Here is a 14,393-nt window from a genome sequence, read left to right as displayed (position 1 = left end):
TAAAATTGTGCAAAGTATGACGGTTTTTCCCTCTACCAGGAATATATTGATCTAGGTCTATCACAAATGAAATAATATATTTGCACGTGCTTTAGAGTATCTTTCTTGAAATGACCTGTGCAGTGTGCTCAATTCAGTATGTTAAAAATATTGAGGTCTTTGATTTTTTTTATATTGTTGTATAAAGATGGTAAAGTGAAAAGCACTCAAACTCATTTGGCTATAAATTGTGGTATGTTGAGAATACTGTACTACACTGGTTTTTTATTCCTTTTGGAAGATCTGTGTTTCCTTATGGAAGGAGATTGTGGAATTATGCATCACAGCATGTGTTCATTAATGTGTCAACTTGATGTGTATCTTCTGTGTACTGCATATCATGCAAAGCCTGCACTGAAACTGAGTGTTTCTTAATGGACCTTCATATATTGCTTAACCACATGGCACAGGGATATCTTGCAAATGCCAATGTATTAATTCACACAGCTCTTTAAGGTTGAAGATGTTGCTTTTCCTTTGCAGATGGGGTTTCAAGGACTAAAGAGAATACTGATTAGTATCTGTTCTTTGAAGATTTCCAAACACTTTGGCTCAAACAGCAAGAGAAAATTAAATCTTCTGAACTGCTTCCTTTTGCTGAATTGTGACCTTTCCTTCTCTTCTGGCAGCTCTCTTTCAATAGCAATTAAGTATAACATCACTGCAGTTCGTGGATCAAGGGTGAGGTAGAGAACAAACTGATGTGTTATGTACATCTCAGTTTCTGAAGTGCATCTAACAGTAAAATAGTATGTGATGATGCAATTACAGCTGTGTCATAATACAAGTACAGAGAGACTGCTCAGATTGCACAGGAAAACTGTTTTAAGTACTGTGATTCTGGAGAGTGGTATCAATGGGACTTTTAATTAAAATTATGATCAACAGTAATTTGTCAAAAATCAGTCTAATAAGCTTTGCTAGGTGCACCCATTTGTCTTTCTCCTGGAATTCTGCTCCCCTTCTGTTAAATTCTAATGACTCCTGTGTGTCCTTCCTCAGGAAAGGTAACATTATATGAGTTCCTGAGAGTGTGACTACTTATGCTTTCATGGTCATAGAAATGAGAATGGCAACTGCTACAGCCCTACAGGAATAGCGTACACCTTCCTGCAAGGCAAAAGAGTTCTCAAAAGTGAGCTTTTCAAACATGGTACACCATTTTGTTTTGACCAATTTTACTTTTTTCCCCTTGTTGAAGGAGATGGAAGAACACATGAGAAGCATGCTTCACCACAGAGAACTTGAAAACCTGAAGGGAAGGTATGGATGAGAACAATCTTGCATCCTTCCTCTCTGTGCATTTTGAATGTCACCCTCTGGAAGAACTCATGTCCTGTTTCCCATACAAGCTGAATTGCACAATTTATTTTTATGCATCGCTTAGTTGCATGCCTTGTGATAAAGCTGGCAAGGAGCATGTTCTCTTAATGTCAAAAACTCAAGAGGCAAACAGTTATGTGGAAGAAAGCTCTCCTGTATTTCTTGGACTGCAGTGAAATAAAATTAAAGAACGTGGTTTTTAGGTCTTGCCATTTTCATGCTTGGTTTTTTGGAAGCAGTAGAATTCTGCTTTTGGCAGAATTTTGAACACTGGTATTTTCCTTTTTAAAATGTTTTTTAAAAGTGATGTAGAAACAATTGTTAATCTTTTAAACGACTGTGAGAAGACCAATATCTCGGGTGTAAAGTCTGCATCTGCTTGAGTGACTGCTTTGTCCTCTGCCACCCTGGTCCAGTTTCGTTAAGGGACCTAACCATGGTGGATGGTGTTTTCCTTCTGGTTTCCTTGGTTTTATTTGCAGCCTTTGGAAAGCAGAAGGAGAGAGTTAAGGGGTATTCAAAGATCATCCTGATAATATGGAATCGAGTTGTAACCAGAGTGCACTTAAAAGTGCTTTCAGGTGTATGGGCTTTGAGGTAGCCAGAGAGATCAGATAGTCCACACTTAAGTATTTGATCTACAGACAAATTTTTAATTATTTTGCAGCACAAACTTTATATGGAAATGGCAAATATCTTTTAAACACCTTTTAAAGGATAAGAAGTGATCCTCTTTCAGCTCTTCAAGGTGTGGGACGTCCATTTTGTCAGGAAGGACATTTATCTTACATTCAGAGAAGCAAAATTGTAGACTACTTCTGTTTGCATGCTAGCTTTTCATTCAGGTAGCTTTTATTCTGTTGTTTTGTGTAAGGTGAGACCAGCTGTTAGGGCTCAAGACCCCCTTTTTTAAAGAGTTAACTATTAAAGAAAGGCTGAGTGAAATTAAGACTCAAATCTATACTATGATAGATACTAATACTGATGTAGTTAAGTTGTGCCAGGTTGAATTCTAGTAAAACTCTTAAACTGTTCTGTTTTATTATGTTTCAAAACTAGAGGAAGGTAGAAACTTACTTCTCTTCAGTAACTTTTTATATGCAAAACATACGTATAGCTGCAGAAAGATGGCCACGTTTGGAGCACAAGATTGTATTACATGCATCCCACAGATGAAGACATTTGTTTGAGCCAGCTGTATAGTATTTTATACTAGTGTTGTGTATAATTTCTAAGTATTGCTGTAGTTTGCCTAAATCAGCACCTTAAAATGTTTTTAGGTTTAGACTTCCAGAAAATCTGTATCATATGTGTACTTACATCTGCTAACATTTCAAATTCTCTCTCTCTCAAAAAAAAAAAAACCACCTTATTGCAGGACAGTAAGTAAAAAGACACTGCTTACCTTGAAGTGCATATTAACTGTCAGTAAATAACTTCTGTTGTCTAATTTCTACTTCCATTTAATATTTGATTAATTTGTCTGGGGCTTCACAGCAAGTTAATAAACTGGGAAAAGAACTTCTGTCTTCAGAATCTCCATCATCAGTTGTGTGGACTATCAAAATCTTAAAATATATCAGAAAATTAAATAATCTTTCCCTTTTGGAACTAAGTTTGTTTTAGTGAGATTCAGAAAATCTTCAAGTTGTCCAGATTAACAAAGTTGGTCTTGTGTCACATTGAGAAAATGTATGAAAGCAACTTTTCAGAAGCTGTTTTATTTTTTTCAAATAAAAATTGCTTTGTAGTAAAGATGGAAGGCATAAAAATGATAAGTTCCTCACATTCTCCACCCTCTTCTTTTTTTCTTTTCTCCTGCCATTACCATCCCTTGCTCAGCCCTATGTTTCTTGGGGGTTTTGTTGTTCTGAATTCAGCTACTTGAAAAGAAAACAAACCAGAAAAAACCCAGATAATCTTGTTTCCTTCTCTGCTGTGCCCCACACAACTGTGTCTTGGGAGCTAGGAACATTCTGAAAATGTGCCTGGGATCAAGCACATCATGCTATTCGATATCTGTCCTGTTGAGCCTGAAAAGGATTTGTTCTGTTACCGAACAGCTGGGAAGGGGTTGCTCAGAAACCAGAATGTCCTCTGCACTAGAAGCTGACTTAGGGCTTCTGGTCAGCTAACTGGTAGAGCATTTCTGTTCTGGACTTTCTTCTTCTGACAGTTGGTTCTGAGATCAGCTTAAAATTTCACATATTTTGGCATTAATTTTTTTTTTATTAGTTTATGATTCTTGAAAGTAACAGTAATTTCTAGAAGTTATATATAGTGTCTGCAGTGGCTTGCAAGTGATCTGATAATACTTGGTTTTCCATTTCCGTAAGACTGAAATTAAATTAAATTTGTTTCATCATCATTATGTTTTCTATTACTAAGGTAACTGTCTTCATTACTTCATTCAGAAGAATGCATGGAAGACGTGTGTTCTCAAAATGAAAAATGAACTTCATTTTTCACTTCAGCAGCAGCAGCAGCCTTGTTTTCTTCCCCTGTGCCTCTCCTTCTTCTTCCCATTTAAGTTTAGTAGAAGTCTTTTAGGAGTCTTACAGCCTTGTAGAGCAAAAGGTACTCCAAGTAGAAAATGTGAAGCACAAGCAACAACCTGTGAGTGTGGTTGAATTACGTAACAGAAGATAATACTGTCAAAGTGTGTAGTATCAGCATCTTACTACCTTCAAATTTAACATTCAACTAGAAGTCACTTTTTAGACTTCCTGTAGGGAAGAGCTAAAGGAAGTGTACGCATTGGTTCACGCTTTTCTCATTTTAAAGTTACCTTAGTAATCTCAAGGGGTAATTTTCTGAAACATGTGAAGGCTCTTTTCCTCTTCTTGAAGTCTTAGTGTGATATATAAGGGGAATTGTATATGAAGTACAAAGCTTTATGTTTCTGTTTGGTTGGTTGGTTTGTTTTTTTAAACTGAAAGTGAAATAATGCTCTTGTACAAGGAGCACTGAGTCTGCCATCTTAAGTACACATCCAGTAAATAAAGCTCTTGGATGTTTTCATACTGAGAGTACTTTTGTCATGTTTATTTCAAACTGCTTTTGGCCTTTTTGTTGAACAACTAGGATGGTGTGGTGTTCCTGTGTGATCAGTGATCAGTGTGTGTTGTGTAGTCAGAACTGGCTGATATTAATGAGGATAGGGTAAGGAAAGAACTGAAGGAACTCTGAATTCCCTTAAGTATAACTGTCTGAACTCCTAGCCAGTTAATCTTCAATTGAAGCAGTTGTTCATACAGAAGAACAGTGTTGTTTTTTCTGTAGGTCTGTATAGATTAAGAGCACGACAGAGAAGTCTAGTCACTACACACTTGAGTCTTTTCTCTCCAGACAGTCAGTTGGTACAAGAGGCACAGCTTTGTAATTAATACCTTTCAAGTTAGAAGTGATAGAAACAAGTTCTTTGTCCTTAGGCCAGCTGCTAACTCACTGGCTTTGTCCAAAGTAAGTTGCATTGTCTGTAAATGAGGATGATGAAAGTTTTATAAAAAAAATTGAAATATGCATCTTAGGAAGAATTTGGATTGTTCCCTAAAATCTAATTAGTACCACTGAGGTATGTTTCTTGTTGAGGTGTCCTTATGATTGAAGTGGAACGTTATGTAAAAATAACAGCTTTTTCAGCAAGAAGCCAACTTTCCATTAGCAGTTTGCCTTGTGTGATGCCGTAAGTTAAAAATAAGTCTTATTAGCAATGCATAGCTGTGCCATTTATGAGTGTGGAGAGGATTCTTCTGATGACATTAGTAAAAATTACTGATTGTATTTGGTTGTCTTTATTGGGTTAATGAGATAGCCCAGAGTACAATATATAGTATCTGGGCTTTGAATATTTATTAGTGAGTGTGAAGTGTGCAAAATGAAGTACCACCCTCTCTGGAAAACAGAGACTAAATTTGTAAGCTTCTGACTTTGTAAATGAAATTTATCCAAATGTTTAATCAGAAATTACTTAGGCTGCAACATATAAAATAATTAAATGTAAAAAGTGTCATTTTTATGAATTATTCTGTTTAAAATAAACCCCTCTCTAGCTGTGCCTGAATGACTGCATTGGTTAAATATCTCAACTATGTTAGGAGGAGAACCACAGATTTCCAGGATAAATAAAATATAGCTGCTGACACTCCATTAACTGCTCTGATAAGGATGTTGGCTTAATACCTTGAGTGAAAGTGCATCTTTTCATCTTTTTCTCATTTTATTTTTAAAATTTCTCTAAAGAAACAAGGATTTGTGTTTTTTTGACCCCAGTCATGAACTGTGTTTTGATATTATAATGCTGTTCTTATAAGTCTTCGGTCTCAAGTGCACCATGGGGATATGCAAAACTACTCTTATGAATTAAATGGCAGAATTGAAGAAAGCATTGTGGAGGCAGGCAGTGAGTCCTAACTTGGTCCTGCTGAGTTATTTGCAGTGGACTATGCTCTCGCTAATTTTTTTCTGACTTCTTTTTAGCTGGTGAACATATTTTCCTTGTTTAGGTTTATTATTAACAATGTATTTCTTTAACAGTGTAGTACTGAAAGGATTTATCAAGACAAAAAGTGAGGTATTTTTAGAAATCTGAATTTCTTTTAAAAAAAAAAAGGCAAAAAAATGTTGTAACCTCAATCCATATTCACTGAAACATGAGTAAAGCCATTTGTCTGACACAGCTGTCAACTTCCTCCAGCTGAAATAATGTCTGTATTTTTTAAGATAAGTCCTCTAAAGTAGAAAGCAGACCTCATGCACACTTGAACCAAATAAAGTACAGTGAACTGAAGACACCCTCCCATCAGTCGCTGTGCTGTGGAGTCTTTGGATTCCAGGCAGCAGTCTCAGCTGTCCCAGTTTAGGTTATGTTGTATCAGGATTGGCTGTATCCATGTTCTGCCTCCTCCCTTTTCTAAATTTCACTGGGGGAAGGCTCAAGGCAAGGATTAAATGTAGAGGCTGTCACCAGGCTTCCCCAGTGCAGCTGGCACCATGGATAGGCTTCAGAGCAGCTCCTGCTAGCTCTGTAAGCCTTCCACTCTGCCTCCTCGCTCACTATGTTTCCTCTGAAAAGATTTTGAGTACAACAATTCAAGAAGAATTCTTCCTCCCAGTTAACACAGCTTTATTATCAAGTCTTTTACCTCTTGATTGTTGGAAAAAAATCTTTTAAAAACTGACCATCAGAAAACTAGACCTTGAAAGAAAAAGCCAGAGAATTCAAGTAACTTAAATATACTGAGCAAAACCTAGTTGCCTTGAACTCAAGCACATTCAGAGGAAACAAAGTAAGACCAGAGATACCTGCCATGCCTGTTGGCAGAGTTGAAAGTCCACCCTCTGCTTCTCTTCCTAGGGACAGCAACCATGAATGCCGGGTGTGCAGGGTGACACTGGTGGGTTTGTCAGCATATGCCAAGCACATCTCCAGCCAGCTGCACAAAGACAGTGTTGATGCCCATGACAGAAAAGAGGAAGAGAAAGAAGAGGCAGAAGAAGAATACCTTGACAAAGAACTCATTCAGCTAATCAAGCAAAGGAAGGAACGGAACCGGTGAGTTTTCCTTTCTCCTCTTAGGTCATAGAATTGCTTTTAACGTGTTAGGATACGCTTCCAAGGCTTAGGTCCTCATGAAATGTCAACTGCCTTTAGTTAGTGTACTTAAGAGAACAATCCAAGAGATCTGTGTGGATATCATAGTTTCAACATGTAAACATGATTCTGCTGAATGTTCTTGTTGCATTGATCTACTACTAGTGAGGAAGTACAACTATTCTCTATTATGGATAAAAACAGTCCCCAGTGTGGAATCCTGTGTATTGAGAGCCCTAATATTTTAACATTTGATACCCATTTAACTGAAAGGGGTTAAGTTAACAGATCTGACAGTAGTGTTAATATTGTTTGGGGTGTGGGGTGTCTGTAGGAACTGGGCCTTTTAGAAGCTGTTGCTGAACATGCTTTGTGGTAAAAGTTTAAACTGTCTGTTTTTAAAATGAATTGGATTGTTCGGTCAATGTCACACTGAAATCCTGTAATCTTTGAATGAAATTTCTTACCTGTTCTATCTTACTGCTTACCATTAGCTAAACATAATTCTCATAGCTCACTGTGAAACAGAAGGCTGCAGAGAGTATTAAGTATTGGCTTTTATATTCCATGTGACTCTGCAAGTGTGCACTACTAATATGATGTTCCACCTGGGAATACATTGTTTTAATAGATTTATGGCAAGGTGATGGTATTAAGGGGACATATGATTTTTAAAAGAAGCTCTTGCTTGCTGTGGCTGGAAGTTTCAATTTAGCATCTCCAAGTGCATAAATCTGTGGAGATTATTTGGTTTTGACACCATTCTGTCATACTAGGGCTGGTCATGTTTTCCTATTGGTCAATGTAGGTAGCAACAATGTCACTTTCCGTGGTTTTATGGTGAAGGAGTAGCGCTGTCAGTACAGTTATATTGCGAGGCAACTAAAATCTTATGAAAATCTCTCTCGGCTGGATGCTGGTTTGGAGAGCGGGAAAAAAAAGGAAGTACGTGGGTGAAGTTAATAATACAGCAAAATTGTTTCTATTAGATCATAATCAAGTTGAGCCAGCTCCTAGAACTTACAGTATCACTTATAGTTTCTTTGAATTCTTGTCCTAGAGCTCGCTTTATCTTATGCAGTAGGCCATTTGCCATTAGAGAGTAATTATTTGTGCATCTTTTAGCAAAACTGGAATGTGTTGAAAACTGAAATGGTGATACAATCTGAATTTTCAGTTGACTCAAATCAATTGTTTTTGAGCAGTAGTGTGAAAGTTTCCTGTCTTGCTTGTCCAGGTATCTAGAATGAATGTATTCCTGTAATGTCAGACAGAAGCATTTCTGTAATCCATTTTTGGGAAAACTTTGAAAAAACCTCTGCATTTGGTAGAATAAATACTTAGAGAGTTTAGACTGACCCTGAGAATAGCTGTCAGTGTTAAGGTAGCATTTATCTTTAAATGTACATGTGATAATTTACCACGTGTTCATGGTAAGTTGCCAAGCACAAGTACTATCCAAAGGGCAGTAGACAGTTCTTCTGGGAGGCTCATACAGACTCAGCATTGCATGCTGTGAACTGTATTTTTGTATCTGAGGTACAACTGCTGTGGATGCTTTACGTCTGTGTTTTAAGTTAAGCTTTATAAACTGAGACACGATCTCCACTAAGTAGAATAACTGCTTTTCTCAGCCTGGCTTTCCTTCTGTTTTGTATCAGTTCACTCTAGTTATGTCATCAGAATAGTCTTCAGAAAAAAATAATTATCTCACTACTAATGAATTTTTCTTCTATCAAGATTACTCAAATTACAAAGATTATACAACAGAAAGAAGCTTTCTTTTTGTTTGTTTATTAGTCCAATAACTAGTAAAAAGAAAGGAATATTATCTTCCAAGTTACATAAATATTTAAGAATTAATCTATTGAACTGTCCCTGCACTGAATCAGTTGTTCCTCTAAGAGCAGTTTTGAAATATCATATTTAAGTAAAGGTACAACATTAGTTTTGAAAGTCAAACACTACAGAAGCCTGAACAGTAAAGCAGCTAAAAAGTTATCTCTGTTTCTTTCTATTAAAAAAATAAATTTCTTCCTAGTGTAAATAAAATGCATGAGGCTTGTGGGCTGTTGGATTTCAGTAGAATGGCATCAGAATTTAGGTTTTTCTCAATTGTTTTGTAGGCAAGCTGAACCAGGCTGTGCAAACAAAGAATTAGAATGTGAAGACAGGAGATCACAGAGAAGGCGAGAAGAAAGAGGTGCTTACAAAGAAAGAGAAGCTTATGATCAGTCATCATGGCATCATCATAATGCATCACAAAGGGACTGGAAGTGGGAAAAGGATGATTATATTAATCCTAGACAGGGCAAATTTTCACACTCTCAGAGGAACCTTACTACAAGCAGACATTCAGGTGGCCCAAGGGGACGCTCTGGGAGGCACCAAAATGTTTCAGGAAGCTCTTCAAATTGGCATAACTATGGGAATTCTGGAAATGCTTGGCATGCAAGAGAGAGGGGAGGAGGAACATCAAATTGGCATCACAGTAGTGCCAGGGAGAGAAATTCTACTTGGCACTCAGAAGGAACAAGTCATTTTTCTAGCTGGAATTCCAAGAGTTATGGAGGAAACTGGAAATCTAGTTCTCATGGTGCAAATGGCTGGAATTTTGGTAACTCAGGAGATACATATTCGGTAGAGCCAAATAAATATAATAAGGAAAGATATGCATGGCAGCGTCAGGAGAAAGACATTGATGTTCTGCCATACAGAGATCAAAAAAATAGAAGTGACTTGCTTGATTTTACTAGTGATAAACTTCCTTCTGAGGGCATGTTGGATTTTGGTATGTCGAAGCAACAAGAAAGCAAAATTTCAAGATCCAGTGGAAAAAGTGGCAGTCCTTCCAGAGATAAAATGTATCGCTGGACTCCCTACCCATCCCAGAAAGCTGCAGAGCAGCAACCATGGTCTGAAGATAACATTTCTAAAACTCCAGATAAAATGGGTTCTGTATTTATGCCTCTTACCGATTCATCAATGAAAGGAAAAACTTGTGAAGCCAATGTTAGCCTTGCAAAACTTAGAAAATGGGAAGCATCTTCCCCCTGTAATGTAACCTCAGATCACCTTGATTCTTGCAAGGTAATGAAAGATTGTTCCAGTGGTGAAAAGCCTGACAAAGACAATGGCAGAAGTAATAAGATGCCATCACTGAAATCCCCCCTTCTGAGTATCACAGATGTGAAGTTACCTTCCCCAAAGCAGGACACAAACAGTCTCTTAAAAAATGTCAGGCTTCTGTTATCCTCAACTAGTGGCAAAGAGCAGAATCATTTGAATGCGCTGAACTTGGAAACAAACAGTTTCTCCTCTTATTCATCAAAGCTGAAGGGTGCATGTGGTGGTAACTTAGAAGACAACAAAGATGTGCTTGGTAGAAATCTTGGAGAGCCTATTAATAACTTAAGTGAAGCAGAGCAAAACCCCAAAGATATTCAGTCCAACCCTTCCTTGCAAAATATTCCCTTAAGCTCTTGCAAGGATACAGGTGACCAGAATGGGGAAGAAACTGGGAAAGCATTGCCAAAGAATGAGTTCAGACTAGATTCATTAGAAGATGTAAGCGATGATGATTTAACAGGAAGTGAGAAGTCAGAAGCAAGAATTGAAAAGTTGGGTTCTTCTGTTAGTTCTTGCTTACCCTGTGATACTCCAGAGGGTAAACCTGCCACCTCTGAAAAGGAAGATGATGAAAAGCCAGCTCCTTCAAGTATCGCTTCTGCTGACATAAAAGATTCTATGTTTCAGATGGAATCCACAGTTTCTCCATCAAGTGGTCAGGACCATTTGCATGTGGATTTGAAAGCCTCCCCACATGATGGAGAAGGGGATGAAGAACGTGTCAAGTCTCATGATCACTTTGAAATGGAAGGTTTTGAAAATCCTTCAGATCATGAGCTGCAAAAAGGAGGAAGCCAGTCACTAGGCCTCCTTCTTCCTGATCTAAGCAAACTTGGCCTTCCTGCCTCTCTGCAAAGAGACCTGACACGACATATTAGTCTGAAGAGCAAAGTTGGGACACATCTTCCAGAGCCCAATCTCAATAACGCACGGCGCATTCGGAATGTGAGCGGCCATCGGAAAAGTGAGACTGAGAAGGAGTCGGGGCTTAAACCCACCCTCAGGCAGATTCTTAGTGCTTCCCGGCGAAATGTAAACTGGGATCAAGTCATCCAGCAAGTAACCAAGAAGAAACAGGAACTTGGCAAAGGTTTACCAAGGTTGGTAGCTTTCAGATTTAACCATGCCTCTCTCAGCGTGTTGAGAGGAGGGTTGTTTTTCTCCAAATCTGAAATGAATTCCTTAGCCCTAAAATTAAGACTTTAGAAGGAAGCTTGCTATACCACCATCTTTTACATTTACAAATATTTTAGTTTTTATGATTGCTTGCTGCTGTGAATGTCTATCTATAGATAAGTAATAGTATTCTGCTGCTGAGAAAAGACTCTGATCAGTTCATAATGGTTACTTAGTATCTGAACATGGACACTAGCAGTATATTTGCTTTTCAAGTTCTAGTAAGTGGAAGAATATAAAATGCAATCAGGATGTGAACAATGCTGTGACAGTTGCTTATTCATTTATTCAGGACTACAACAAATACTTGCATTGCTATAGGGAGAATAAATGCTCCCTGTTCATTTGTTAATCTTTTAATCTGATATGTAGTTTGGTTTTGTGTTTAGAGGAAGCAATTATATAATACTTCACATTTGTAACTTTCTTTAAACCTGAAGTTTTTGAAGTGTCTTGAAAAGATGTTATATTTGCTTATTCCAAACTTGATTTGAAATAATTACAATAACATGATTTCTGACTTGGAAATCATGCTGTCAGTTCCTAGCCACTAAATCTAATTTTGTGATACACAAAAGAGATTCCATTGCCAGATGAGACAGAAAGCACAGAATACCAGTGTAATGAATTGCCAAATCTCTTACAGAAGTAATGTGCATTTGGGGTAAAGGGAGGCTTTTTTCTGGATTTAGCTGACTTGTTACATGTGTATGTATTTTTCTTTTTATCATCTTAAAGGTTTGGCATAGAAATGGTGCCTCTTGTTCAAAATGAGCAAGAGGGTCTAGAACTCGGTGAAGAATCTGATCTGTCTACTCTGGAAGGATTCCAGTGGGAAGGGATTTCCTTAGCAGTACCTGGCTCAGCCAGAAAACGTAGCTTTTCTGAAAGCAGTGTCATTGCAGACAGAAATCCTTCTGCTTATAGCTTCTTCAGTGAACAAGCCAAATTAAAAGAAAGTGGGCAAAAGCAAATAACTGCAGCTAGCCACTCACATCATGTAACATCTGGGTGCAAGGCAAGTGCTGACATTGAGGCTGACTTGAAACAGGAGACGCCTTCTCTTCCTTTGTCACCATTTATGTCGGAAAGAACTGAGACTAGTGGAAGAAGACACAGCCTACAAGCCACCTCTGAGGTCACAGGCCTCACAAAACAAGAGCAGGAGAGCCCGGAGAAGAGAATACCTCTTCTTGAAAAACAAAATGTACTAGAAATCTCAGAAGAAAATTGTTCAGCTTCAAATAATGCTTCACTTCTTGCAGTGTCTAATAACATAGATGCAGCTACAGACAGTAGCTGCACATCTGGTACTGAGCAGAATGACAGCCAAGGAATTGGAAAGAAACGAAGAGCAACTGGAGTAAGTGTGTAATTTTGTTCAGCTTTGGTGCACTGAAAAATTTTTTTTTTCCCTGTCAATGGTCATTCAACCTTGGAATGATCTCTGCAAGGAGGACTTTCTCCATTTGATTGTCTTGTACATGGATAGCCTCAAACTAATTTGCTTGTTTGACTGAATTTTCTTTAAGAATCTTTTCTGTTTCTGCCTTGGCAGTGCAGGACTTGTGTTTAATCTTTTTTAATTAGTATGAATGGCAAATGCTCTTTAATTTTGATTTGGTAACTGCCATGCTATGCTGGTAAATGAGAGCTATTAAAATATTTCCATGGAAGTTCTTGGTGTTGTAGAAAGAATCTTGGTGTTTCCCAACTTAAATGGAAGCTAGGCTGTAGTAGAAATTTGTTTTTCTTGGGTGTTCCTGGTTTTATGGTCAAGCAAGGAAAGACAACCCTTCTTACAAAATTATATACTTAAAATGATGTCCCTAAATCTGGATTTGTTTCACTGTCCTGTCTTGGACTTACCCAAAGGAGGGAAAAAAATGTTTCTTATCAAAATCCTCAAAATGGTTTCGTCATATGCAGAAAGCAGTCATTTTAATTCTTTACTGATTTAATCCTCTAAATGTTCAATTAAAACTGTAGAGCACAAAATCTGACCCAAATGTGGTTTTAAACATCTGAGCAAGTAGAAGACTGTCAACTTATTTAATATTTCTTCCTAGTTGAGATGAAAACATTCCTCTTACTTTGTTGCCCTCCCTCTTAAGGGCAGAGGGAAGGATGAGTTATAGGAGAATGTGCAAAATTAATTGTATATTCTTCTCTGTGGGTACAAGTACTGGTTGGAAAGATTACTGTTTGACTTCTCAATTTAGACAAAATTCCTCTTGTAACTTTTGTTAATAAATTATTTTACTTGCAGGAGGGATCTTCTCCTGAAATTCCTAGTCTAGAAAGAAAGAATAAGAGAAGAAGAATCAAAGGTAAAAAAGGTGAGTGTATACATACTATGTACATCTGGTATAGAGGTTATAAATACCTAGTAGTATTTTGACTTGGCTAAAATGGTGGTTCCTTAATATTACTTTGGTGCTTCTTGGGCTCTTACTGAAGTTCATGGGGGGGGACTGCTCTCAAATCTGCACCACATTTTTCTCTGAAGAGTTCCACCTTAATTTGTCAGAAGTTATTTCTAAGAGAAGACTTTGTGTCTCCTTTCTGCCTTCAGTTCATGTTCCTGGTTGCAGAGAGATGACCTTTGCTTTCCCCTGCTTAGGGAAGAGAAGTTTGTTGCCTCTTCAGATGGAAGTTCTGAAGGGAGAAGCACCCATCACTCCCTTCTAATTCAGCCATGCAACTTTCCCTTCCTACTTCTGGGTGGTCTCACCAGAAAACTTGTACTCTGCATAACTTGGGCTGTGTTCTGGTTTTGACACCTCCGGCAATACTTTTTATTTTTTGACTCTTCCTTCCCTGCCCTTAATGGAAATTAATGTGGAATGCCTCCCTCCTTCCTGCTCCTGACCAAAGAAAACCCTTATTCTGGCATTAGATAGGTCTTTCTCAAACATGCCTAACACATCCACATCACCACGCATCAAAATGAATGATCTGTGTTCTAGGCAGAATGCTTTCTTCAGGATCTGCATGATTGCATCACCATCTGGGAACTCTGGGGTCCAGAAGATAGCTTTCAAATGTTCCATTTTTCTTTTTATAGTTATTTATATTAATAGTTGTTTGGAATGAAGGGAAAATACTATGGATCTTCTTGTTGCAACTAATA

The 14,393-nt window shown here is 37.8% G+C and overlaps 1 protein-coding gene across 4 annotated transcripts in view; it reads left to right on the top strand.

The window, feature by feature from the left end:
- The window catches only part of ZNF106 (zinc finger protein 106), a 42,174-nt gene that overhangs the window by 9,365 nt on the left and 18,416 nt on the right, over window positions 1-14,393 (top strand). For all 4 annotated transcript variants that reach the window (XM_074867876.1, XM_074867877.1, XM_074867873.1 and 1 more), the window contains 5 exons: window positions 1,241-1,302; window positions 6,719-6,916; window positions 9,082-11,184; window positions 11,999-12,623; window positions 13,530-13,599. In XM_074867876.1, the coding sequence (XP_074723977.1) occupies window positions 1,241-1,302; window positions 6,719-6,916; window positions 9,082-11,184; window positions 11,999-12,623; window positions 13,530-13,599 (3,058 nt within the window). The remainder of the gene's footprint in view (window positions 1-1,240; window positions 1,303-6,718; window positions 6,917-9,081; window positions 11,185-11,998; window positions 12,624-13,529; window positions 13,600-14,393) is intronic.

This window comes from Strix uralensis, chromosome 4 (assembly GCF_047716275.1).
Source record: "Strix uralensis isolate ZFMK-TIS-50842 chromosome 4, bStrUra1, whole genome shotgun sequence".
NCBI classification, from domain to species: domain Eukaryota; kingdom Metazoa; phylum Chordata; class Aves; order Strigiformes; family Strigidae; genus Strix; species Strix uralensis.
The sequence above is the reverse complement of the archived record's forward strand: the minus strand, read 5'-3'. Positions and strand labels throughout refer to the sequence as shown.